The following is a 27,317-nucleotide window of genomic DNA, read 5'->3' on the forward strand; positions in this document are numbered from 1 at the left end:
GTTGTAGTAGTTGGAGCTGCAGTTGTTGTAGTTGGAGCTGCAGTTGTACTAGTTGGAGCTGCAGTTGTACTAGTTGGTGCTGCAGTTGTAGTAGTTGGAGCTGCAGTTGTAGTTTGAGCTGCAGTTGTAGTAGTTGGTGCTGCAGTTGTAGTTTGAGCTGCAGTTGTAGTTTGAGCTGCAGTTGTAGTAGTTGGAGCTGCAGTTGTTGTAGTTGGAGCTGCAGTTGTACTAGTTGGAGCTGCAGTTGTACTAGTTGGTGCTGCAGTTGTAGTAGTTGGAGCTGCAGTTGTAGTTTGAGCTGCAGTTGTAGTAGTTGGTGCTGCAGTTGTAGTTTGAGCTGCAGTTGTAGTTTGAGCTGCAGTTGTAGTAGTTGGAGCTGCAGTTGTTGTAGTTGGAGCTGCAGTTGTAGTAGTTGGAGCTGCAGTTGTACTAGTTGGAGCTGCAGTTGTAGTTTGAGCTGCAATTGTAGTAGTTGGAGCTGCAGTTGTAGTTGGAGCTGCAGTTGTAGTAGTTGGAGCTGCAGTTGTACTAGTTGGAGCTGCAGTTGTAGTTTGAGCTGCAGTTGTAGTAGTTTGAGCTGCAGTTGTTGTAGTTGGAGCTGCAATTGTAGTAGTTGGAGCTGCAGTTGTAGTTTGAGCTGCAGTTGTAGTAGTTGGAGCTGCAGTTGTTGTAGTTGGAGCTGCAGTTGTAGTTTGAGCTGCAGTTGTAGTAGTTGGAGCTGCAGTTGTAGTAGTTGGAGCTGCAGTTGTTGTAGTTGGAGCTGCAGTTGTAGTAGTTGGAGCTGCAGTTGTACTAGTTGGAGCTGCAGTTGTAGTTTGAGCTGCAGTTGTAGTAGTTGGAGCTGCAGTTGTAGTAGTTGGAGCTGCAATTGTAGTAGTTGGAGCTGCAGTTGTACTAGTTGGAGCTGCAGTTGTAGTTTGAGCTGCAATTGTAGTAGTTGGAGCTGCAGTTGTAGTTTGAGCTGCAGTTGTAGTAGTTGGAGCTGCATTTGTTGTAGTTGGAGCTGCAATTGTAGTAGTTGGAGCTGCAGTTGTAGTTTGAGCTGCAGTTGTAGTAGTTGGAGCTGCAGTTGTTGTAGTTGGAGCTGCAGTTGTAGTTTGAGCTGCAGTTGTAGTAGTTTGAGCTGCAGTTGTAGTTTGAGCTGCAGTTGTAGTTGGAGCTGCAGTTGTAGTAGTTGGAGCTGCAGTTGTAGTAGTTGGAGCTGCAGTTGTAGTAGTTGGAGCTGCAGTTGTAGTAGTTGGAGCTGCAGTTGTAGTTTGAGCTGCAGTTGTAGTAGTTGGAGCTGCAGTTGTAGTAGTTGGAGCTGCAGTTGTTGTAGTTGGAGCTGTTGTAGTAGTTGGAGCTGCAGGTGTTGTAGTTGGAGTTATTGTAGTTGAAGCTGCAGTTGTAGTAGTTGGAGCTGCAGTTGTAGTAGTTGGAGCTGTTGTAGTTGAAGTTGCAGTTGTCGTAGTTGGAGCTGCAGTTGTAGTAGTTGGAGCTGCAGGTGTTGTAGTTGTAGTTGTTGTAGTTGAAGCTGCAGTTATAGTAGTTGGAGCTGCAGTTGTTGTAGTTGGAGCTGCAGTTGTTGTAGTTGAAGCTGCAGTTGTAGTAGTTGGAGCTGCAGGTGTACTAGTTGGAGTTGTTGGAGTTGAAGCTGCAGTTGTTGTAGTAGTTGGAGTTGTTGTAGTTGGAGCTGCAGTTGTAATAGTTGGAGCTGCAATTGTAGTAGTTGGAGCTGCAGTTGTTGTAGTTGTAGTTGTAGTAGTTTGAGCTGCAGTTGTGGTAGTTGGAGCTGCAGTTGTAGTAGTTGGAGCTGCAGTTGTTGTAGTTGGAGCTGCAGTTGTAACAGTTGCCGTTGTTGTAGTAGTTGGAGCTGCAGTTGTATTAGTTGGAACTGCTGTTGTAACTACTGTTGTTGCTGCAGTTGTTATAACTGCTGTTGTAGCTGCCATTGTAGCTGCTGTTGTAAGTGGTGTTGGTTGTACTACTATAGTAGTAAGTGGAGCTGCAGTAGTTGAGGTTCTCGTAGTTGATGTTGCAGTATTTGGCGTTGTAGCAGTAGTAGCTATGGCTGATAAGTAAACAATGGTATTGTGCATTATGTAAGCAAGATATGGTATTATTTATAACGTGATCTATGAGTTATTCACATACAGTATGTGTCCAGCCATGCTGTATTGAAAATGAACTCCACCAACCTTGGTTGTGTAGCAAGTTTTCACAACAAAAACATATTATGGTATAAAGACAGTTTTCCTGACCTTGTGCATTAACCATTTAATTGCAATTATTGGCACACCTGGTAAAGATGAGTAAAAAGGTTTATATTGTCACACTGACAAAAATGAGAATAACCACGAATGAATGACCACGTGTGCCACAATTATTGGCAGAAATTTAAAATTAGAAAATGTTATGAACAAAATGTAACTGAAGCATTTTTCCCATGTATGTCTTACTTTTTTAAGTAGATCAGAGTGTTTAGGAACTTTCAGGCAGTAATCCATGACTTCCTGTTTCACTGGAATATAAATATGAGGTGACACAGAGGCCATAATCCCTTAGAATTACAGAGGAGTAGCATCTTGGGGTCACCAAGTCTCCAAAACTACCATTATACGCCACCTCCATGCCAACAAATTATTTGGAAGGCATGCCAGAACAAAGTATTTCCTGTCATTTCACCACCAGAGAGGGGGTAATGTTGACAGGAGGTTATGCCAGAGAGAGCTTTTTTGGGTCCACACCCTAGAAAGTCTAGGTTTGAATGAGGATTTCGACATGAGTGTTATGCTATGAATAAATTACTATAGACTACTATGTTCTATGCTATATGATGGCTACTGCCAGATGTCTGCATGTTGTAGCATTTCTCTATAGTTTTTTTGTTCTGTTATGTGTATATATTATATTATATGCGCAAATATGATCACATCACCCCCATCCTCAAATCACTTCACTGGCTCCCCGTCTCCCTCAGAATTGAATTCAAGGTCTCCCTCCTCACCCACCAGTGCATCCATGGAACTGCCCCCCCCTACCTCAAGGAACTCCTCCATACCCCTCAGACCTCCTCACGCACCCTCCGTTCTACTGCCACCAACCTCCTCAAGACCCCCAGGACCAAGCTCCGCACGATGGGAGATTGGGCCTTCTGCTCGGCTGCTCCCAGGCTGTGGAATGCTCTCCCTGACCACCTAAGGGGCCTTAAAACCCAGCCTTTTTTTTAGCCTTTTAATTGAATGTTTTTTGCTTTATCTTACTGTGTTGTAGCACTCTGAGATTTTATATGTAAAGTGCTTTTATAAATAAAATGCATTATTATTATTATTATTATATATTGTGTTGTATATGCATAAATATTTGATGTATTTTAGTGTTTCTTGTGTATGTGGCTTTTGTTATCCACTAATTCTAGGACTACAATTCCCTTGATGTCTAGCCACTAGGTTTTTTTTTTTTTTTGTTTTTTTTTTTTTTTTCCTGGCTACATAGTATACAGGTTTTTACTTTTGCCTGCTCGCGGCTCTGTCAGTATTGATTGATTGACTGATTGACTGAACATTTTCATTGTGTGAAGCGCATTGAGTTGCATCTTGTAAGAAATGCGCTATACAAATAAAATTTGATTTGATTTTGATTTAGGTGAAATATTTGACACAGTGATTTTGTTTGAACACTTTATACTACTGCATTCACTTGTCACTGTTTTATGCCTGAAGAAGGTCTATGACCGAAAGCTTGCAATAAACTAATGATTTGAGTGTGCGGATGCTGCTTTTTGGTCAGATGAAACAACTATTTCGCTTTTTGGCAACAAACACTCCAAACACCTTTGTAGAGGCTTCTTAACAATCTAAATAGTCTCTACATGGGTGAGTCGTACGTTCCACAAACAATTCCCAAAAAGTGACGCGTGTATAAAAATAAACACATTCTTTTATTTCCTCAAAAGTGAATGTCTCCATCAGCATTATCCATACTACCGACTCCTGTTGGCTACAGTCTATCACTGTCATTGAACCTTATTTGCACCCACCAACATTCCCTTTCCTGTTCCCTTATATCCCAAATATTCATTCATCCCAACCACAAGGGGGAAATGACCACAAGGAAAAATCTAAATAACATACAATAGGGAATATCACCAGTACTGGCCTCCCTTCATTGGCTCCCTGTCCATGTTAGAGCAGACTTCAAGATGCTGCTACTAATACAATATATAAAGCTATAAATGGCACTGCGCCTTCTTATTTAAAGGACCTTCTCGACCCATATGTGCCCTCAAGGGCCCTGCGCTCACAAGGCTCTGCCCTGCTCATTGTTCCTCGAGTCAGAAAAAATACAATCGGTGAGCGTTCGTTTTCCTTCCGTGCACCAACTCTCTGGAACCGTCTTACATTGAACATCAGACAGGCAGAATAAAGTTAAAGACCCACCTGTTTTCTGTTGTCTACATGTCATAGGCTGTGTATTTGTTTGTTTTTAATTGAAATAGTTGTTTTTAAATTGTTTAAAATTGTTGTTTTTACCTATTGTATTTGTGCTGCGAAATTGTGTGTTTTTAAATTGAAATAGTTGTTTTAAATTGTTTTAAACTGCTGCTTACCTATTGTAAAGCACTTTGATGTAAAGTGCTATACAAATAAAGTTATTATTATTATTAATATACATTTAGATGCAAATATTAGCATAATTAAATTAAAGCAATCAATATCATAAGTCAATAGTTCAAAATGAATATTAGATAATTAACATAAATAACATGTAGGACTAAATGGCTCCTACAACCTTTTACACCAACACCACACAAAGGTGGATGTGGCAAAAAAAGAAGGATGGCTATACCGAAAAGAACCTGATCCCCACTGTTAAGTATGGTTGTTTGGCTAATCCATGGGAGGGTTCATTTGGGGGTTATTTTATTTGTTGATTGAGGAGTTTCTGTGATGTTGTGATGCTGTTTTTCCTCCAAAGGCCCCGGAAACCTTGCTAGGGTGCATGGCATCATGAACTCCATGACATACCAGGACATTTTAAATCTGAATATGGCTGCCTCTGCCAGGAAACTGGACCGTCAGATCCTTGCTCTGTATTCTCCAACCTTATTAGATGTTACAGTTAAAGGTAAGTATGTTTCACATTTTTTCAGTGTGACATTAAGCTAATTAAGCTTTTTTGTAACCCTTTTTACTCATCTTTACCAAAAGCTTTTCCCAATAATTGTGGAGGGCACTGTAATAACACTTTTATTTTCAAAGATTAGGCTACCACATACAATTATCAATAACATATTGTGTTCTAAGAACATACAACACACTTGCACATTAATTCAAACTATTGTAACAGATCCCTTTACAGTTAACCTTACTTCCCAAAAGAATATAGATTGATTATCAAACCAATAAAGCGATAGTGATATTAAACTTCCTTACTTGTGCTAAATCCTGTAGACATGCTGATAAATCCTGTCAAAAGTATAAGACAAAACATCTTGCTTTTCATGATGATGATGATGATGATGATGATGGAGTGGCTTAGAACAATGTTTCTTTTCAACAGGGTACAGGTTAATATAGATATTGATCACAGGCTTTCTCTTTTTCTGAAGGAGGGACATGAAATGACGAACCACCAACAGAAATTCTGCTTAACACATTGTAAGTATTTCCTGGTACTGTAGAGACAAGAATGTCACAAAACTGGTTCCCAAACCATTTTTGAGAATCATAATTCATACACTGCAAATTGGACTGTATGACTTTCACCACTGAAGTGCAGCTTAACAATGTATTTCTCATTATAATAGATCCCAACGTTATTGTTGGGCCAAACTCAACATGACAATGAAAAATAAAGTAGTAGTCGTAGTTCAACCATCAACTTCAGGGTGATCATTAGATCAGCATTATTGTCATTATTGTCATTTCATATATTATCTACAATAACCTAATAATCACATTTATATTGACAATATTGAGTCTGTTTCAGGATATTGTCTGAGCTTGATGGTTGGGGTCAGGAAAACTGTTAAGGAAGGACAATGATAGGGTGTAAATGATGAATTATTATAATTATAACCTTATTATTACAATGACACATACACAAGTGTTTTAATTATTTCAGATTTTTAGGACATGTTTAATAATGTAACAAGTGTTTAATGAATTATTGTTGCACAGGCTGTATTACTCAGATTTGTGTCAAGAATTTTGCCATAGGTTCCCAATTGTAACAGTACCTTGTTTCTCATGGGACAATAATAATTGTAACACACTACAATTGAAGTTCCGTTTCCAGACTTGTTAGCATGCTTGCAGAGCTACGTCAAACAAAATCATATTTCTGAAAATATTGCTCGGGTTATGAATTACGGAGCAGATGGAGTTGAATCATCGGGGTTGAGCGGTGAGTATTGTACTGTAACCCCTGTCTGCGGTGCCGACTTTGTGCAGCAGCAGTTTAGCTATGGTTGCTGGCTAGCTAACATTGGCTAGGTAGCTAACGTTTCCAGCATCGTGAAACCCTCAAAGCAACAAGGGTTCAAGCGTCTTCAAAGTCTAGCCAAATAGCTCCTATTTTTTTACTTACTGGACAATTGGTTAAATACATAACGTATTTCCAAGCTTAGCTAGTTAGTTGTCTTCCAACTGGTGCGTTTGCTCGTTTTCTTTCTAGCTGTGTGTCATGTGAGAGGTGTGGTGACTCTGTTGTTCTATCAGAATCTGAATTGTTTTTATTGCATCCAATGTACAAGTACACGAGTACAATTCTTTGGCTTAGGTTCTTCAACATTGTTCAATTCAATTCAATTCAATTCAATTATACTTTATTTATCGCCGTGGGGAAATTCATTTTGCCACGCCACTCTCTAAAAACAACACATGACAACACAACATAAAGGACAGACAATAATACTGGGCCAGCCATGTATAGTATATAAAAAACTGTGAGATCATGATAGAAAAGTGGATAAAAAGATGGCTATAGTTATTATATTAAAATACTAAAAAGTGATGATGATGATTAAAATAAATAATAAATACAAATTCAGGAGCCTTGACTGTCATTGCAGCAAGATACAAAATCACAAGAGACTTATTAATTCATAATAACTATAGAATAATAAAGTGATAAACTGATGGTTGTCGTACTACAGTGGAATCAATAGTGCAAAGTAAAGATGAACTCCAATATGATACAGTACAAGTAGTGAAGTGGTCATATCATCTATAGTATTTTAGTCGCGTGAGTGTAGCTGGCTTGGGGGAGACAGTCTTTTGTTTTCTTCCAGTGCGTTTCTCCAGGAGCCTGATTGCATGAGGGAAATAGGCTGTTTGCCATCCTCTGGGTTTTAGCTTCGAAGCTTCGGTACCGTTTCCCACGTCGACAGTAGCTTGAACAGTTTCTGATTGGGGTGGCTCGGGTCCCTAATAATCCTGAGGGCCTTTCTGAGACACCGGTCACCGTGTAGGTGTCCTGGATGGAGGGAACCTCACATCCACTGATCCTCTCAGCTGTCCGCACTACACTTTGCATTTCACTTTGCTAACTTTGTTTTCCTCTCTTTACAGATTGCTGTGTTCATTAGAATTCAACTTTAAGGGTCGAGACTTGAACATGGATAGAGATTTACTGAGGCAGTGTCTGTCATACCACGGACAGTCTCTGTTGTCCCGTCTGAAATGTGAACAGAGTGAAAATCCAGATTTCAAGGATATTGTTTTTGATTTGTCCAAAGCCAACTTTGAAAGGTAAAATACATTGAGAATAGTAACAATAAAAAAGGGGTGGGGGAGCTCATACTTGCTTGTAATGAATGTTTTCTTGATCAGCTAACATAGTGTAATTGAAATCTATCACCACTATAAACACATGAACATGTCATGTATATAGTTTGAGTCTCTTTGAGTCAGTGTGCTGTGCTCATCATCTACAGGAGAGTTGGAGGGGACAATGCCTTAGTAGAGCAGTTCATCGCAAGGAAAGCGGACATCCTCTTTGCACCTTCATGGAAGTCCAATACACCGGTGGAGGAGGTGTTGGAGGAAGAGGAAAGAGGTAGAAATAAAAAAATGTGTTTGTGTGTGAGCCTGCCTGTGTGGCGTTTCAAGTATAAGTCTAGGTAAATTAAGTGACAATAGTTACAAGACATAAGTGAGACAATTGGACAAGTGACAAGTTGTTGGAGACAAATCAGACAGGACACAATTTAGCAGTACCAATAGTGAAAAAGAAAAAAGTTCAATGTGTGTGTGTGTGTGTGTGTGTGCAGTCACACATCCGTGTGTATGGCCTAATGCCCGTATCCCCTCTTGCTAGAGCCCTATGCCATCATGCCCCCTCTGGAGCTGTTCATGGAGGTCTCCTATGAGGAGCGCAGGAACCTGTTTTTCATGGACGTGGAAAGAGGAGACGTGGTCATCGGCAGGATCAACTCCATCAGAGACTTTGGCTTCTTCCTCACACTCCTCTGCATGGGGGGAGGACTGGAGAGAGACATAGAGGACCTGGAGCTCACGGTATGACTGCTGGCCTTGAAGGGTGACTGTTGACTTGGCTGACAGATTCTTCAGATCATTTTTAGATGTACATCAAAATGATTTTGTGTTGAAATTGAGGTGTGTGAAATGGGTGGGAGCACCTGAACAATCAATTGCTGCTCTCCCCCCCCAGGCTCTGTGTCCCATACGAGATGTTCCCTCCAATGGCCACCATGATGATCCACTGTCTTACTACCAGATTGGAGATTTAATAAGAGGTGAATGAAGGCTAATTATGTCGACAATGTGTATGTGTGGACATGAGTGTTGAGCAGAAATGTGACAGGGTCTGGTGACACAACATGCTGATGGAACATCAACATTAAAAAATAAATAACGCTTAAAAACACATAACTACACATAATTAGATGATAACACACTCCTTGCTTTTGAACACGTCTTGAAACCTATGTTTGTTTACAAGCCATGTATCACTAACCCAGTAGCCACGAAGCAGGCAGCAATTATAAGTATTTAGTGATCCTAAAACGAGTCTTTGTTATATTGTGTGGGGTCTTCAACACTTAAACTTGTGTAATATGAAAAAAAACGGAAACCACTTTTTATTTTTATTGAAGCTTTTCGGTCATTTGTGCGACTTCAGAATTGCCGGCATGCAGACGTTTTCACCAGACCGTGTCACAAACGGTCTAATACTGTTGTTCCTATTCCCATTCTGTTCTGCTGTTGTATTCCAGCTGGAGTAAAGGACATTGACCGGTACCATGAGAAGATCACCATCTCCCTCCAGCCTTCCTCCGTCTCCCCCAACCTGACCATTCTGAAGCTTGGTGTTCTCAGCAAAGAGGAACTTCCACTTCACTACACGTAAGGGAGACTGTCGGCCCCTACTAGCCATTCCTGTAGATCTGAGAGGAAATTAATAAGAATGAACAATATGGTCATTTCTCCACCTTGCCTTTTGATAAACAAGACAATATTTCCGTCATCTTCCTTATGCCCATCAACTATTTTCAGATCTACAGGAGTGGTGATGTGGCCTACTTGGGATTCAGCAATAGTCTCGAGTGAAATGGTTGTTTTTACTGACTGTGTTTTAATTGTGTTTCCCAGTCGCAGTGGGAGGGTAGCCAATGACAGCAATGAGACCTACCAGAGGGTGATGAAGAGTTCTCTTGGCTACTCCAACCCATCCATAGTGCAGTATCTTTTGGGCAAGATGGGGGTCAGTGACACACAACCTCCATCTGTCATGAGAGGCCTACAGAGGTAAGGAGCCCTGGGGTGCATCCCAATAGTCTACAGTAGCTTCCTCTCCTCATCTTCTTGACTCTGGCCCTTTGGCCCTTTCTCAGCTGTTAGCCCTCTCTTCCGTCCTCCACTCACTTCCTTCTCAAAAATCACTGGAGGAGAATGTCTAAGGGGAGGAATGTAGATATTTTCCTCCAATGCATTTTTAGTAGAAGGCGAATAGAGGATGGGGGAGAGGATTCAAAGAATCAAGTTTCTAACCATTGAGACATTGTAATGAACAACGCTTTTCCCCATCTGCTTTGTCAAGTTGGATCGCATATAATATGGTGTTTTAATGTTGCACAACCACAACAAAGGCTCCAAGCATTGGTGCAATACTGCTAGTCTTTAACCCACTGTAATCAGTAGTTCCGTCCGTATGTTGACTATCTTATCTAAATCATTTAGACTATGTTGTCTCTTTTAAAGCAAACACTTCCTGGAGGAGGACTTTGCCACAACGATCCGAAAGAAGCAGTCTGCATCCTGGGCTCTGAAATGGTAGGGACACGGGACATTCTTCACACGTTGACATTTGGAGATTGTTTAACATTTGATACAATAACAGCTGCTTGTACTATGTCGACCAATGTCAAATGCAAAGCTCATCTCAAATAGTTTAAAGTATTTGTCGTCGGATGTTAGTATGACATGCCGATTCCGCACTAAAATATATATATTTGTAGAATTCTGCTTTAAAAAAATCTATCCTGTATTTGTGTGTTTCAGTGTGAGGGCTGGTGTGGACCACTTCAAGGGTGGCCGGCATGTCCAGGCGATGAATGAATACAACAAGGCCTTGGAGATAGACACTAACAATGTGGAGGCCCTCGTAGCCCGTGGTGCACTGTGAGTATCCCCCAGGGGAGGCTGGTGGAGGTAGACAAATCGAAGGATGGGCTCGTTGTAATGCATAGAACGGAATGAGACTGTCCTGTGATTTTTTTCCTCCCCTGGTACCCACACACAACTATGTTAGTGTGGTACCCACACACAACTATGTTAGTGCTCCAGTCCATCCATTATGGACATTTCACTAATCAACAAGATTCCTCGAATTACACTCTATTAGAAAATACTATTAGAACAATTGAAATTGATTTATTTAGTGTTTTTGCAGGTGCACTAATCGTGTTACACTGTATAGAGAGGAAGTCATCTTCTACCCATGGTATGTCTAGCCAGTAGCCACCCACCTATGGCTGTCTGAAGCCTGAACTTGTTGAGCTGCCGCTGTAGAAATGTGGTCGATGTACAATTCAACTAATTGAGAGAATATGAGAGAAACACCTGTCATTCATCACTGGGGCGGCTGTGGCGCAGGAGGTAGAGTCGCCGCCTAATGATCACAAGGTTGGCAGATCGGCGGTTCGTGTCCCGGCTGGCCACATGTCGAAGTGTCCTTGGGCAAGACACTGAACCCCAAATTGCTCCCAGTGAGCGGGCCGGCGCCTTGCATGGTAGCTTGCCGCTATTGGTGTGTGAATGTGTGTGTGAATGGGTGAATGAGAGGCCGTTGTAAAGCGCTTTGGATAAAGGCGCTATATAAGTCAGACCATTTACCATTTACTTCCCAGCTATGGCAACAAAGGGAGTGTGGTGAAAGCAATAGGAGACTTTGAGCTGGCGTTGGAGACCTGTCCTACACACAGGAATGCTAAGAAGTATCTCTGCCAGACACTGGTGGAGAGAGGTGGCCAGTAAGTATTTGCTACTATGTCCTACTTCCTTGTTCACCTGTCAATCATCACGGTGTCAATATTTTGGATTTGACAGACTGAAGGTTATGCACCATAGAAGCCAACTAGGATGCAACCAGTTTGTGCAGTCTAGTGATAATCCTAACCCTAAGGCAGGGGTTCACACGCACACACACACACACACACACACACACACACACACACACACACACACACACACACACACCACAGTGAAGTTATTTATACTTTTTTTATTGCACAGGAAAAAACAAATAAAGTATTAGACGATGATGCAAGCAGCAGTGCCTTCTCAACAATAGCTGTAGTCACCTCTCCAACTTCTGCGGTTCATGCATATGTTATTTGTGTCAATCTTGCTGCGCAACTTTGTTCCCTTTGTAAGTGTGGTTTGGACAGGGAGTGCTAGTCATACAAGAACCACTTCACTCTACATATTCCACGGTGTCGGCCTACATAATTGGGGTTAGGGGCTGGTGTGGTATTGCTGAGCATTCCCTCTGTGTTGGGTCCCAGGCTGGAGGAGGTGGAGAAGCTGGTGACAGCGGAAGGTCTGTACAGGAGAGCCCTGACCCTGGACGACTCCTACCAAGAGGCCCAGGAAGCCCTGAAGAAGATCGAGCTGCTAATCCAGGTGAGCGGGCCCTGAACCCGGGAGTCTGAGCGCCCCCATGACGAACAGAACCGTTTGTTGTTGATCTTAGGATTTTAGGATCCATCATAGCTTTAGTCTGAGTGCTGTATTGTGTATTGAGTGACACTGGTAGTTTGTAAAAAAAAAAACTGAGTAGCCCTGTTTTTTGTAATTCTGATGAAGTGTTGTGTCTGTGCGTGTCTCTGTGATCTGGGACTCCGCCCCTTGACCTTCCGGCTGCCCTGATTGTTGCCTGTCTATCCTGGGGGGAAAACAACAACAACAACAACAACAACAACAACAACCACCACCTTCCAACCGGAATGGACACGGTTTGTACTCTGGACCTGGTCTCCACGGAAACCTATTTCTCACCTTTTTGGGGGAAATTCTGGGGAATAATAAAAAAACTAAAATGCTTTTTTTTTGTTGTCTGCCTGCTACTGTGATTTCCTGATCATGGTAAACCTGTGTGAATGTGCAATCTATATCCCTTTCTCTTTGTGCCACTAACCTTCAAATGAATGGGAATGAATGAATGCACTCCTGGGTTCCTCCTCCTCCTCTGTGCTGCATTGTCTCTTGGTGTTTGTCTTGGGATCGGGTATGGTCTGTGGTTTGTACTGTGCTGATAAACGGCCTTAAAGAGAGCGGTCCAACTGAGGGAAGAGGCGGCAGCTAAGGCGGAGCTGGAGAAAGCTAAGACTGACGAGACGAGCGCGGAAAAATTGCGTAAGATCTTAAAAGAAGAGAAAAGGTAAAAACCCACACGCCAATCCAAGGTCGGTATGGTAACCATGGTAACGACCACTCTCCCGTGGGCACGACGGCTTTTGTGTGGGGGAAAAAAGCCCAAAATACATACACATAACACATCAACAGTGTTTGGACAGACACACGTTTCTTGATTGGTGAGACCGATGTGCTCGTAGCCCTGCCCCGACTCAGTGTTTGTCGTATCCCCCCCTCTAGGATGAAAAGAAAACAGAGGAGATCGTCGTCCTCTTCCTCTTCTTCCTCTTCCTCTTCTTCCTCTTCTTCCTCTTCGTCCGACCGCACCTCCTCCACCTCCGGCCGGAGGAAGAGCAAGAAAAAGAAGGGAAAGCACCGCCGCTCGTCCAGGGGAGCGAAGCGCCGGCGCAGGGTCTCCTCCCGGGACACCATCGTCATAGATGATGATGATGATGATGGAGAGAAGGAGAAAGACGAGGAGGAGGACGAGTGGTACCCAGCCCCGCCCAACACCTCCGCCTCCTTCCTCAACCGTAGGCTCAGCTTGGAAAGGGAGTTTGAGGGGCCCGAGGAGCCGAGTCTGCCTCAGAGCAAGGCTGGCGGCAGCAGCAGCAGCAGACGCTCCCAGTCCCGCCGCTCTCCGTCGTCGGACTCCACCGATGCCCCGGACGACGGCAGAGGGAGGACGGAGGACGAGGAGCGCTCTGACGACTCACCTCAGCCGGGGGAGGGCAGCCGCGGGGGAGGAGGAGGCCAGGGCGGCAGGCGGGACAGCAGGGGCCCCGGGCCTGGGGACAGGGAGGAGAACGGGAGAGGGCGGGACACCTCCCGGAGTCGGAGGTCAACCCGGGAGGACCAACAGGAGGAGGAGAAACACGACCGGTCCAGGAAACTCTCCACCTCCTCGGCCGGGTCCGAGCGCTCCTGCAAATTTGACCGCTACTCCTCTGTCAGCGAGCTCCCTTCCCAGGCCCAGGCTCAGACCTCCACTTCCAGACGATCAGATAGCAGCAGCAGGAACAACAGTGCCGCCCGTAGAAAGTCCGACAGCTCCGCTTCACGGCAATCAGATAGCGGCAGATATGGGAGTGCCACTTCCCGTCGCTCATCTGACAGCGGGAAGTATGAGGGCACAGGGAGGGGAGATAAGGGAGAGGAGAGCAGGGCCGCACGGAGGTCCGACGGGGGAGATTACAGGTTCCCCAGGAACGGTCAGGGAAGTCGGGATGCTGCGGGGAGTCCGAAAAAGGAGCTCCCGTCCAATCTGTTGGATATCTTTAGCCAGATCGCTCAGTTTCAGAAGGAGAAATGTGTTAAGTCGAAAAAGTGAATTCAGATTGATTGCTTTAACCGTTGTTTTTCGTCATGAACATCCTTAGTTGCCTAATGGTATTGTAATGGCAGAGAATATCCAAAGCAAGACGAATATGAGCCTAGCGTTATTCTCTGAAATGTATTATTTTTGTGGTAGATAAATGGCCTTAATAACATATCCTTAGTTCAGCTGATTTGTATACACATAAAAAGTTCGTTTTCCTTAATTGCAAATTTCGATGTCAGATGAGTATCAATGGAAACTGCCTTTAGTCTGACAGAAGTCTGTGTTGGGAAGTCAATGGACTTGTTAATAAGATATGGTTAAACAATGTCAACCTTTTAGATCCCTCAAAAGCTGAGTAATGCTAACTGTCAGAGCTTGGATATGAATTGTTTGCATTATGGGTAATGTAGTAAGTTAGATGCATCGTACTTCAGCCTCCTTTTTTAATGTTTCTTTCCCTTTAGAACAGTAGATATCAGTGAAGCATCAGCAAGAAATAGATTCATCAGATATATTATGAAGTAAAAATGTGCCATTCCTGAGTGATAGTGTGAAGATGTCACACAATTACTTAAGCATTACATTGCAATGTCTGCATATTTTTCAATAAACTCGGTGATCAACCTCTCATGACTCTTTCTGGTTGTAATTTCATGTCACGGTGGTTTGTATACGTGTGCAGGAATTTCACTTCCCTTACATACTCCCATCTCTCACCAAGATTCATTTTCACACAACAGATAATTGCTTTACCTGTTCATCTGGAAATATGCACACTTGAGTAGGCTAGAGTATCTGCACCACTTACTTGCAAGACATGCCAAAACGTTTACTGGAAGGATTGGATTTTTTCACTGATAAGAGGGTCAGAGAGTTTTCTCAACTAAGTTGACAGGTAACCACAGAACTAATCACAGTCTCTTGGAGGCACAGGAATTTCACTTCTGTGAGCCATGGCCCAATTCTCCATGCTTTCACCTGACGTGTGCACTTTAGAAGTGTCTGCTTTTCCTCAGGGACCTGAGGAAATACGCCATGTACCACCCAGTGGCGGACTCAAGCTGTTTTGAAGGGCAGGGGCGAAAAGAAAAAAAGGGCACCTACTGCACAACATGGGACCCCATCAGTGCACATGGTCAAGTTTAGACCATTGGAAGGGCAGCCAATAGGGCACATCCACTAATTTTGCCACTCAAAAGGGCACTTTAGTGTGACGTTTTTCAACTGTGGGGGGGGCACATGGTCAAGTTTAGACCATTGGAGGGGCACCAATAGGGCACGTCCTCTCATTTTCACCACTCAAAAGGGCATTTCTGCCACTCAAAAAGGCACTTAAGAGAGACGTTTTGCCCCCCCCCCCTGAGTCCGCCAGTGGTACCACCTGATGCTCACAGACTTTTGCCCTTTCCCCCCTCTCCTCTCCCATGGACTATACCCACAACACCCCTCTGCTCAGTGACAGTGCGCTGTACACTTTACTACACTTCACTTCCTACCAACAAAAATAGTTATGTGGTGGGAATCTGTAAACGAATGAAGAATGACCCCGAAAACATGGCAACACAATGTCTTATACTAAAGGTGGTTTCGCTGACGTATGCCACAGTTTAGCATGTCTGCTCTCGATCACGTGCAAGGGTATCGTTGCCCTAAGAGGAAGCATCTACTAAATCACAAGATCATGTAAGGTTACAGAAAGTTCAGGTCAACAATAATCAGTATACAGTTCAACAGTATTAGTAATAGCATTTTTCCAAAACAGTTATTTATTTATATTCTGTATATTTTTTCTTTACTGTATTACTGTTATTTATTGGCATTACTTTTAGTGCTTAAACTTATGTTTGTCTCAAGCATTTCATTGCATTGTATAGTTTATACATTGTAATGACAAATAAACTTGAAACTTTGTGTAAGAGTCCCTGGTCACACCAATCCTATGCTTGAAATCTATGTGGGGAAAAAAGCAAATGTAGACTTTGGAAAAAAGATTGGAATAGTGATTTTGCAGACAGACTGATGGGCTACAAGCCAAACCTCTCCGTCCCCTCTACCCTCCAGTAGAGTGTCTCTAATGTAAAAAAACTCTAATGTAAAAAAACTTCCTTCTTCTAGCATTTTGACTGCCAATGGCCTCGGGCCCGAGCATAGATCACTTTTTCTTGCGATGACTGATGGATAGATGACTCACTTACTTAGACACCTTTGGATAAAGGTGTCTGCTAAATGCCAACATTTCCTCCTCCTGTATTCGCTCACCTTGACATACAGTTGGGGGAGGCTGGTGGAGGTAGGAATCGAAAGGTGGACCCATTGTAGTGGAATGAGGAATGTTATCAAACTGCCTCCACCAGCCTACACTGCATACAGTCAATCTGCAAGATTATTTAGAATGATAGGAATGATAGGCTCAGGAAAGAATATCTAGAAAGATTCAAATCAATTTCCTATGGATGGTTCCTGGTTCGCTTATGTAGCTTTTGTGACTTGATCTGCTACTTGACTGCATTCCATTTCTTGTCTCTCACGCTTACACACACACACACACTTAAACCCTATGGCTTATTGGTAAGCTATTTCATGTCAAATATCCTGATTTAATAACTGGACACAGAAAGCTATGCTAGCAGAGGGAGGGAGAGAGATAGAGAGAGCCCTGTAACTTTGGAGCCCAAGTGGCTTATTTACAGCTTAACTTCAGCTTGTCAGTCCATCATTACTCCCCACATCACAGATACGTTTCTGCAGTTCATCTTATTACAGGAGATTATTACTCACTAATTTACAGGCACGGCTATTTACCCTGCCTAAGGATGTCTCTCTGACATGTCTTGATGGGTCCTAATAAACGGATTCCTCTGGCTATATTAGCATCAGGGGAGGCTGGTGGAGGCAGAAATCAGAGGACAGGGCTCATTGTAATGCATGGAATGGAATGAGGAATGGTATCAAACACACATGTTCTTTATACAGACATTAAAACAGACCAAACTTCTGGACTTTGGACTCCTTCAAGCCAGGAGAGCCATAGCACTATGCTGGAAGAGTATGGACGCTCCATCATTGAGAATGTGGAAGAGGGGGCTCTTGGAATGTATTGGTCTGGAAAGATTAACCTACATTATTAAAGGCAAGCGGAAAGACTTTGACAAGCTGTGGGAACCATACATGAAGAACATTTAGGATAGAATGCTTTATACAAAGTGGAGGAAAGTTTAGTTTTTGTATAGTTTTTTTATTCAATACAAAATTAATGCAAGTTGTGTGTGTCTATGTTTGTGAACTGTGTTATTGTATGTCTCTCTTTCTTTGTCTTTTGTTGTTTTGTCTTTGATGTTGGTATATAAAAATGATAATAAAAATATTGTGAAAAAAAACCCACACATGTTCTCATTCCGCTCCATGGATGCCGGCCTCCACCAGCCTCCCCTGCTGAGCATGTGAGGCACCTCCGGCTCTGATGATAAGCTGGTGGTGATGGCTGAGTGTCTCTCAGGGCCTGAGTGTGCTGTGGGGTTTCTCTGTCCTAGTGGGTGTTTTAATAAAGAAGGCACCCATGGCATAAGAATTACATTCTATACCTAGCACTAGAGTATATACTGTATTGTATAACGCCCCCACACACATTTTGTCCCATAACCTTTCATTAACGCACATTTTTTTTGTTATTCATGATTGCAACAATTACAAGATAGACAAAAATATAGAGGGACAGTTATAGAGGTTCCAGTTGTTCTGGAATGGAAATGAAAGAAATGACCACTGGTAGTGAAAGATTAATAACCAAATGTTAATCTCAACTGACATCCGCCACTACTGATACTGTCCACTGGATGGCAGTGCAACACCAGCTCTACATCGTGATCTGTCAAATACGGCTAACAATTACATGGATATTTGGTGAAACTGAATTGCTTGCCCAAACATGTTGGCAGTCTCTACCATAGTTATATCACATCAATATGTATTACATGTTCATGGTCCACGCTTCCTTGCATCCTAAAAAAAAACTAAAAACTGATTATGTCAATGTGACGTCTTGAATGTTTCACCATTGTGAAATCAAATCACTATGTCAGTCAGACTAGACAATAAATATGTTTCAAACACATTGGATCAAATGGTTTTTGGTTAATTCATAATAGTCATGAACCTTTATCCTTGGTTGTACACAGTACTAACACATATCTACCTTAGCACTAGTACTGTAGCATGAACTCTTTCACCAAACAAAAAGAAATAAAGGGACAAATAAAACATTGACAAGTGGGTATTGTACTAGCATGAGTGTTCACAGTCAAATACAATTCCATACATGCCGTGTAGGTACAGGATGTCTTATTCCGATTCTGTTCGGATTTCAGTCCAGTGGTTCCATTGTTCAAGATTCCACAGAAGGACGGTAAAAACATTTCTCTCCAGAGACACTTCAGATGTGGAGATGAACACCTGGCATTGACCTCTGGTTCATCCTCCTCTCCTCGCAAAGGCCTATTCATGACACATCACATCTGAGTGAACAACACTGTCTGGCTTTGGGCAAATATAACAGAGTTGGTTCACGCTGAGATCATTCCTACAGCTTCTGCCTTTGGCCCCAGCGTGCATCAGCACACACAGTATTACTGCCATACTAGGGCTGTACAATGGAGGACAACATGTACCGGATCCATGCTGATGATGGCCTAATAGTCCGGGATGAAGTCCACACTCTGCCTCACAACAAAGTTACAGAGAGGAGGTGACAATCATCATTTTGCATAAGTTTATATTCAATACCTTCATCCCAGGTCATTCAATCAAAGACACAGTCCATTCTTAAACAGACCAGGAACCTCGGGTGTGTGTGTGTGTGCGTGCGTACGTGCGTGTGTGTGTGTGTGTGTGTGTGTGTGTGTGTGCGTGCGTGTGCGTGCGTGTGTGTATGTGCGTGTGTGTGAGTGTGTGAAGGACCTTGAGTCCTTGGAGGGAGCCCGCACCATAGGTTATGACTGAGGACGCAAAGGCCTGACTGCCTTTGATGAAGCTGCAGATTTAGGCATTTGGGAATCGTTCATTCCCCTTCCCCGTCTTCCTAGATGAGAAACCCAGGAGAAAAGGAAGTGCTTCCGTCCGTAAGAAGTCCTTCTTCAGTGGGGCAATCAGACAGTTGAACGTGAGACATTTTGAATTAATGTTAGGGTGAAAAAAAGACGTCTTTCATTTTTACAATAAAGGTACTACATTGAATTCACAGAGCATGACAATGTGGTGGGTTGAGAATGAAAAGAAAATGAAAGTGGTGCCTTTACACTCCTGGATAATTACGAAGCTAAAGCCTTATACATCCAGGCTACTGTTCAATCAAACCTGCAGTGCAACTGGCCAGTACTGAGATAACATTGTCCTAGAGGCTTAACATTAAGTTGCTCTGAACTGTACCTATGTAATGCTGTAATTACTATTGAACTGTACTAACATGTTGTTACATAGTAATAATTGATTTGTGAAAACGGTTCCAATCTCAGCTGTGTAATGAATTTACTGATATACTCCATGGCCTTGTAAATGTGTGTGTGTGTGTGTGTGTGTGTGTGTGTGTGTGTGTGTGTGTGTGTGTGTGTGTGTGTGTGTGTGTGTGTGTGTGTGTGTGTGTGTGTGTGTGTGTGTGTGTGTACAACATCACAACGTAACATGTTCTTATTATCATTTCAGCCTTACACAAGTGCATTTTTTTTTTTTTAAAGTGTGACCCAATTGATTTGACAATTAGTTAGACCAAACTATTTTGACCTGAAAGTGTTTTGAGATATGTGGCAGTGCCACACTGTTTGAAGTGATTAAGTCTGTTTTGACAACACTGCAGTTTTTGCTCTGTCAAAATGTCTCCTTATGTGTTTGATTGAATTCCAATTAGTGTTTCATCCGTTGAATGAAGAATTCAAGAGGCAGATAGTGAACTCGCAGAATGTCCTTCAACAATACACATATCAAAAGAAGATGTACAGTTGAACTGCCCAAGGCTAACCTGAGTTCAGAGGAATTTGTTCATTTATTCTAATAGAGGGAGATTACAATGAATGCATTGCATGTGAAAGCACTTTGAATTTGCCCTCCTTTCCTAACCCTTTCCTATTTCCCTACATAGTGTTTGTCTTGTATGTCCACACAGCTGTAATAAGCATTTCTGGGTCCCACATTTGATTGATATCTCTCAACCATTGAGCCTTTTGCATGTGTTTCCTAATCAGTCCCACAGCCGTGGCTGGGGACAGGCTGTAGCCTTCAGCAAAAAGGGACATTAGAATCAGGCAACAAAATACGTTCTGATACAACAAACACGTTGAAAAAGTCGGCAAATTCCATTACGCTTCAGAAAAAAAAATATTTGGGTTAATTTGGTAAACACAGGGTCAGGCGGGAGAGGACACACAGACAGGGAGTAGGAGGGGGGGGTTGGGGGGACACATCACAGAGATGGGGAGGGAGGGGGGGGGGGACATCTTCAGGAGAGCAGGCTGTTCAGAGAGAAATGCTGAGTATGTTAACTCCGACCCTGCCATGCCTAAACCCAGCACAGAGAGAGAGATAGGAGCACTTTCTCATTTGCTTCCACTCCTATTTTAATAATAGCTGTGCATAAGTAATTTATGAAGGGCCAACCAGGCACCGGGCAAGGGGAAATTAAACTCATTTTATCTGAAAGCAGGTGGATTTCCTATTTATCATTAACATGCATAGAATTTGCACAATGTTATTTCTCCTACTGATGGAACGTAACCAAATAATGTCTGGATGAGGTTTTTTTTCTTCTTTTTTTCTTTTTTTTGCTTATGCTCGAGTGAAATTCATAGATAAAAGTACCAGCTTTTTTTGTGCAATTTTCTGTGAACGGAAACTAATTCTGGGAAGCTTCTTATTACAGCACAGACTCATTTGGTTTGCATTAAAGACAGACATATAAGTGACATTAGGATTTTCTGCCCGATTTTATGAGATGCGCTGCTTTCTGTTAAATCATTAGTCTTGCTCCTCCCCCTGCTTAACAATCCCCCGTTCTCCTGTTAAAGACAGAACACAATCTCTATTCATTTTGTCCAATAACGTTTCAGCTTAAATTTTTCTGATGGTCTGATTTGGATCATATCAAAATTGAATGAAAAACCTTCCCAAGCATTACATGTTATATGTATTTCATTTTCAAAACAGTCCAGTTCTTGAATGACTTTGTAACTGTCTTTTGTTCATATACAGAAGAACAAAGTCTATACTAGTGCTCCACACTATAAGAATATTTTCTTTATTTTGTTGGTAAACAATTCATAATGACAGCTTGCACTGAGAATACTGCTTCTCACGTAAGATAAAATGCAACCCTAAGTCATTGTATCATCCATGTCCTCTGTGATTCAGTCTGTACACCCAGGAGAGGCTGGTGGAGGTAGAAATCGGAGGACGGGCTCATTGTAATGCATGGAACGGAGCGAGGAACTGGATCAAACACCATTCCTCATTCAATTCCATGCATTACAATGAGCCCGTCCTCCGACGTCTACATCCATCAGCCTCCTCTCCCGTAGGGGTTAGAGAAGATCATACAATGTGATCTGTCTGCTCCTCACACCAGCCGTGTCCTTATTCTGATGCTGTGGGATGATGTTTTCCTGCTCGGGCTCCTGAAAACAGCACAGACCAACACAGAGACGCCTTGCAGGCATTGTTTTGTACTGTGTGTTTGGGCTGTCTGCACTGATCCTTGCTAAGGTACTTACCAGCCCATTGTTGTGTCTAAGTATGCTATTTTCTGGCTGGGCACCTCCAGTATAGATTCTGAGGTTTCAAAGGGACGTTTGTTATAGCATATGGAGTGCTAATCCCAGAGTGTGATATGTACGTGTCAACACTGGAGTCTTTTTAAAGCCGGTAACCTTCGCCAGAATTATCCTTATTGGTCTTTTGTGATGAGTATGATTTAAAGACCTTATTCATTCCCGTCCTGTCTTATAAAGTTGTCCTGAGTGACATCCTGTGAGACTTTTTCAAAACAAAAAATACTTTCATGTGTGTGATATACACTGCTTGGCTGTATCTGAGAGGCAAAGAACACACACACAATGGTGTGATAACTTGGTTAATTGGTGCAATTACTAATGAATGAATTATTGAGTTTTCTCAATTCACTGTGTGACAAATTATGATATAATATACCTATATCCCCTCCTAGCTTAATGTGCATGTTGCACTTGGTCATCAGGACTGTTAAACACTTTTCTTGAATCTGAGAAAAAGCATTAATATAGAATATATTTGAACCGGGGTCCTAAGTAGATTATAAACACTTATTATGGCCATGTTATCATAATATTTTGTGCAGCATATTTCTAAACTTCTGTGGGACAGTTTTTTTAAACATGCAGTTGGAAGATCATAGTTAATTCTGCTGATTTATGGTAATGCTGCGGCCATATCACCCTCAGCATCAGAAATACTAACAAGCTTAGTATAAGCTTGGGCTGAAATGTTATGAGGTTTGAATTTCTGGAACGACCATAGTCTGTGGAGCAGAATCTCAGTTCAGCAGAAATAGAACGATTCCTGTGCTTAAAAATTAGTGCTACTGCATAATATTTTTTTCTGCAAGGAAAGGAGGTTTGGTGGCTGGGGCCTTGTGGGAAATGCACTGCGTGTAGAAAATGTTCGGAGGAAAACCCTTCCTCACAGGGGTAGGCTCATACTAATCATGTGAGAGCTTGCCAAATGTATTGTGCATTACAAGATTTATGCTGTCATAAAGTTAGAGCTGAAATCATCATTAACTCATTGACGATGACAAGATTGTGTTGCTTCTTAACAAACGCCTCCATGTTAAGTTACCCTGTACGGCCCCTCTAGTCTCTTCACCGAATCGGCCCCATCTGACGTAAGCATGTTATGGTTACAAGCCTCATCATTTTTCTATGATCCACCTCTGGCACAGGGGATGTGGCCTCTCTTGAACATGATAAATCCTGTTTGTGTCTGTCAGCTGCTCCGAGGTCTTACGTTAATCTGGCCATCCTGGCCCCTAGGGCCTATTTGTCATCTAGGGGAGAAAGCCATGGGACCACGTACTGTAGGACCACAGGGGCAGAGAGAGGGAGAGAGAGAGAGAGAGAGAGAGAGAGAGAGAGAGAGAGAGAGAGAGAGAGAGAGAGAGAGAGAGAGAGAGAGAGAGTCTGAGTTAGAGATGTAAGGTGTGTGTTAGCTTTACGTGTTGCTGACATGCCGTGTATACCTAAGAGCAGGGCATTGAGGCAGCCGGGGAGCTGTCTAATTACCCAGGTCCAAACGGATAGGCACAATTAAAACCCAATAGAATGAATAGAATAAAATGGAATAGAAGGGCACAACAGATACAAGTTTAACTGCATCATTCTGATATTGAATAGTAAGATATAACAATAAGTTTGCAGCACGCTCACATAAATCATACTGTTTTAAGTTCCCTTTTCAACCACCCAAACCACTGCCCTCTACATCTATCCATCCTGCTCTCTCTCTGTCTCTCTCACTCTCTCTTTCTTTCTCACTCTTTTTCTCTCTTGCTCTCTCTCTCACTCCTCTCTGTCAATAATAATTCAATCTCTACCTCACAGATGTGGCACTTGTAGCAGGTAGCAGATACTTCAAACACCATCTATTTGTAACTCTGAAAAACCCATCAATGTAAAATCCTCAGTGTTATCAAAATTATACATTTGGAGCTGTTAGCATGGCCTACAAAAAAAATACACACAAAAAGGAGAGGACATTCTCATCTCATTAAAGAAGCAGAAATAGTGGAATTAGCCTGAATCTAATTACAGAGCAGACTATCTCATGTAAAAACATGCCTGTTTTTTTCCATTCTCATTCATTTGGACTAGTAATTAGTTTTGGCCTCAAAAATGCCACCCTTTAATCCTGGAATGGGCTGATGTGATTCGAGGTGCAATTTAATCTTGCTTTAATGAAGAACTAATGGACGCATTGCAAATTACTTTTTTGCGGTTTGAACAGGAGGAATAGAAGAAAAAAAATCTATTTCCTGCTTTTGAAAAGATCAAGAGTATCTTTGATAATGGCGAGAGCGTCCGCAGCAGCCTCTCTGCATCGAGCCAACAAGCTCTTTTACTCGAACTCACAATTCAATAGAAGAGGAGGCTACAATTAGCAACAAAGCAGGCAGAATGCATCACTACAGCAGAATTGCTCTCAACGGCTCCAGCCCTCAGGCGCCCAACGCCTTGTTAGAGCCAGGGCCGCAGTGTCAGCCCGGGAACAATGAACCATGATAAATTACCCTCCCAAAAAAAGATGTACTACTAATTTTCAATTATACCTATAATGCATCATAGATTGGAGGAAAATTGGACGCGTATTGAGAACAAATAGTAATAGATTTTCAGCACCCTTCTCTCTCTCTCTCTCTCTCTCTCTCTCTCTCTCTCTCTCTCTCTCTCTCTCTCTCTCTCTCTCTCTCTCTCTCTCTCTCTCTCTCTCTCTTTCTCTCACCTGTTAGTGTTTGAAACAGGGGAGGAACATCCTAAGAGGGAAAAATATACCCCCAAATAGGCATGTTGATCGATAAATGAGATGGTGTTTTATGGTCTTCTGATTATGTTATTTTGTTACATAGCCTTGGAAATGAAGATGGGAGCATAACATGTTTATTTACTGGGTTTATTTCAGAATGATTTACAAATTACCAAAGGTAATATTACCAGACACATTTGTATTCATCTCTAATTTCAAACAATCTGTAATATATTATCCAGACAACTGGAATGTCTCACAACTTTGGCATTCCTCTGCATTTAGACTTCTGCAAACTACGTTTTGCAGTGTGTGGTTTGAAGTTTGGGCAAAAAGCTTGCAGCATGCATCTATGTAAACCATTTATTATTGGACACACTGTTTCAAACAACCATTACTAGTAGAGGATGTTTTTTTTTTTTTTAATATCGAGAGTAAATGAGAGTTCTCTGAGGCAAAATGGATGTGAAAACTATGAAAGGTTAGACATGGTGAACATGTGTATCTCTGTGGGCATGCCTTTGGCTAAATGTGAGAGAGGGTGAAAGCCTAATGGAAGTTGGCTTAACTCTGGGAGACAGCCCCACTGTATATCTGATTACTGGGGGACAGTCATTTTCTTTCTTAAATAAGGAAGAAATTGGATAGGATGAATGATATTTGGCTGTCGTATTGCAATGATGGTACCACAAGAGATTATGTATTTCATAATCATTCATCATTTCCAGTAGTGTTCGGGCTTAGCATAATGGAATTGGTAAACTGGTTTAAATCAGAAAGTGAGGACGGACTATCAGCCGGAGACCTAAATGGTTATATGGTAATAGCTCTTGAGCCCAGTGAAATATTTTCACAAGCATACGTTGTATTGATTTGATTTAAGTTGTTCTCTTTTTTTTTTTCCTATCACATGGGCAGACATGCATGCATTAACATATATTCCCATGATCATTAATGTCTAGAATATATATTTTGTATGTGCTAGGTTAAAGGACGCATTTCACACTACAGTACATTTTCATTTGAAAATATAAATCAGTACAATCTTCAGGATTAAATATTGTTATCAAATATGACATTAGGCCTGCATTATCATAGAAGGCACAAAGGAGGAGTACCCATTAAGCATATGACCATTCACAGTCCTGCATTGATTGCTTTCATAACACTCCATTAGAACATGAAAATGATATCTATCATCATGATTAATTAGGGCGGGTGTGTGTGTGTGTGTGTGTGTGTGTGTGTGTGTGTGTGTGTGTGTGTGTGTGTGTGTGTGTGTGTGTGTGTGGAGTCAGTGTTGTGTCTAGTACTGTACCTAGCAGTGCCGTTGGCAAGTAAATTGGTAGCTTCAACATCAACCACTAGATGTCACAAAAGACTTCTTATAAATACCACGATGATTTAACATGAAACTGTTACTGGATCCAATCAAATGCAGTGGTGAAACATGGACTATCTTAAGGTAAATTAAGGTTCACTGCAATCATGCCCCCTGTTGTTTCACCAAGTCAACATAGTAAAATCATAACGGCTTATTATAACGGCTTAATCACGGCACAAGTACAGTTTAAAAAAAAATCTCCATAGTGCTTTTTAATTCCAGGCTGAAGACTTCAACATTTACAGTTTGAATTGGTAGACTAGCCTATATGACAAATCAGAAATTATCAAGATCATCCAATATTACATTATTAAGATATTCGATAGATTCGATTATTTCAAGGTCCATCCATTTATTTTGGATACTTTGTCATGTGTTTTTTTATGTTTTCAGGTTTTGACCTTTCACATTAGGCCTACATTACAAGCTGTCAATCATGACTCCTGACAACTGTCAAGGCAATTACTTTCGGGTGTGGTCTTCGTTCTTCTTCTCTAAGAGTTTGTAACTACATTTTTATTGCATTGATCTGGTCATTATACTACCACATAAGGATACAACTGGCTTCTCTCATGGATCTCAGTAAATGTGATCTGACATTTAAGGCTACATATCATCAGTTATTTAAAAAAGCCTGTAGTCGTCATCTACAGCTAACTATGTCATGTTATGCCATTCATAATTATGCAACACCTACACATAACCTAATGTCAAAGGTCACAATTAGACTTTTCCGATGTTATGGACAGTCATAGGCCTACAACCCTAATCGTGAGCTTAGAATGATAAGGTTCTATCTCCGTTTAGGGCAGTTCAGAGATATTGAGCGTCAACGTTTTTACAATCCATTATGTTTTGTGAGATGGAACCTTTGTATTTTATGAATTACTAACTCAAAAATGTCAACATTTTAAAAATAACACCACACAGGCATTAATAAACACCTAATGGATCAGATTATGTAAAAAACTCAATTTTGACAAAAATGGAGATAGAACCGTATAATTCTAACGTCACGTAATGTCAAAGATCACAATTAGACTTTTCCGATGTTATGGACAGTCATACAACCCTAATGTCTCTGTTAAACTTAGCATTTTTCTGAAATATGAAATATGAGCATAATAACTTCCAACTTTTTTGTGAGTGGCAGCTTTGTGCTTCACACTTCAACTCCTCAGCCCCCAGCATGCATTGCGTGTCCACCAACATGGAGGAA

At 41.9% G+C, this 27,317-nt stretch overlaps 1 protein-coding gene across 1 annotated transcript; it reads left to right on the forward strand.

Moving 5' to 3' along the window:
* The first annotated feature begins 6,262 nt into the window (after window positions 1-6,262).
* ttc14 (tetratricopeptide repeat domain 14) lies at window positions 6,263-14,802 on the forward strand. The gene is made up of 13 exons (XM_080536631.1): window positions 6,263-6,387; window positions 7,554-7,733; window positions 7,919-8,040; window positions 8,302-8,501; window positions 8,656-8,740; window positions 9,221-9,350; window positions 9,597-9,752; window positions 10,206-10,277; window positions 10,506-10,625; window positions 11,354-11,476; window positions 12,011-12,128; window positions 12,776-12,885; window positions 13,077-14,802. Exons 2-13 carry the CDS (start codon window positions 7,600-7,602, stop codon window positions 14,188-14,190), a joined length of 2,484 nt encoding a protein of 827 aa, XP_080392757.1. The 5' UTR covers window positions 6,263-6,387; window positions 7,554-7,599; the 3' UTR covers window positions 14,191-14,802.
* The last annotated feature ends 12,515 nt before the right edge of the window (window positions 14,803-27,317 follow it).

This window comes from Nansenia antarctica (genome assembly GCF_963989245.1).
Source record: "Nansenia antarctica genome assembly, chromosome: 1".
NCBI classification, from domain to species: Eukaryota; Metazoa; Chordata; class Actinopteri; order Argentiniformes; family Microstomatidae; genus Nansenia; species Nansenia antarctica.

Excerpts from the sequence above, each read along its gene's own strand:
- ttc14 (XM_080536631.1), top strand. The coding sequence starts at position 7,600 with ATGGATAGAGATTTACTGAGGCAGTGTCTGTCATACCACGGACAGTCT. Across the intron at positions 9,351-9,596 it reads GAACTTCCACTTCACTACAC|TCGCAGTGGGAGGGTAGCCA; the intron begins GTAAGGGAGACT and ends TGTGTTTCCCAG. Across the intron at positions 9,753-10,205 it reads GTCATGAGAGGCCTACAGAG|CAAACACTTCCTGGAGGAGG; the intron begins GTAAGGAGCCCT and ends TCTCTTTTAAAG.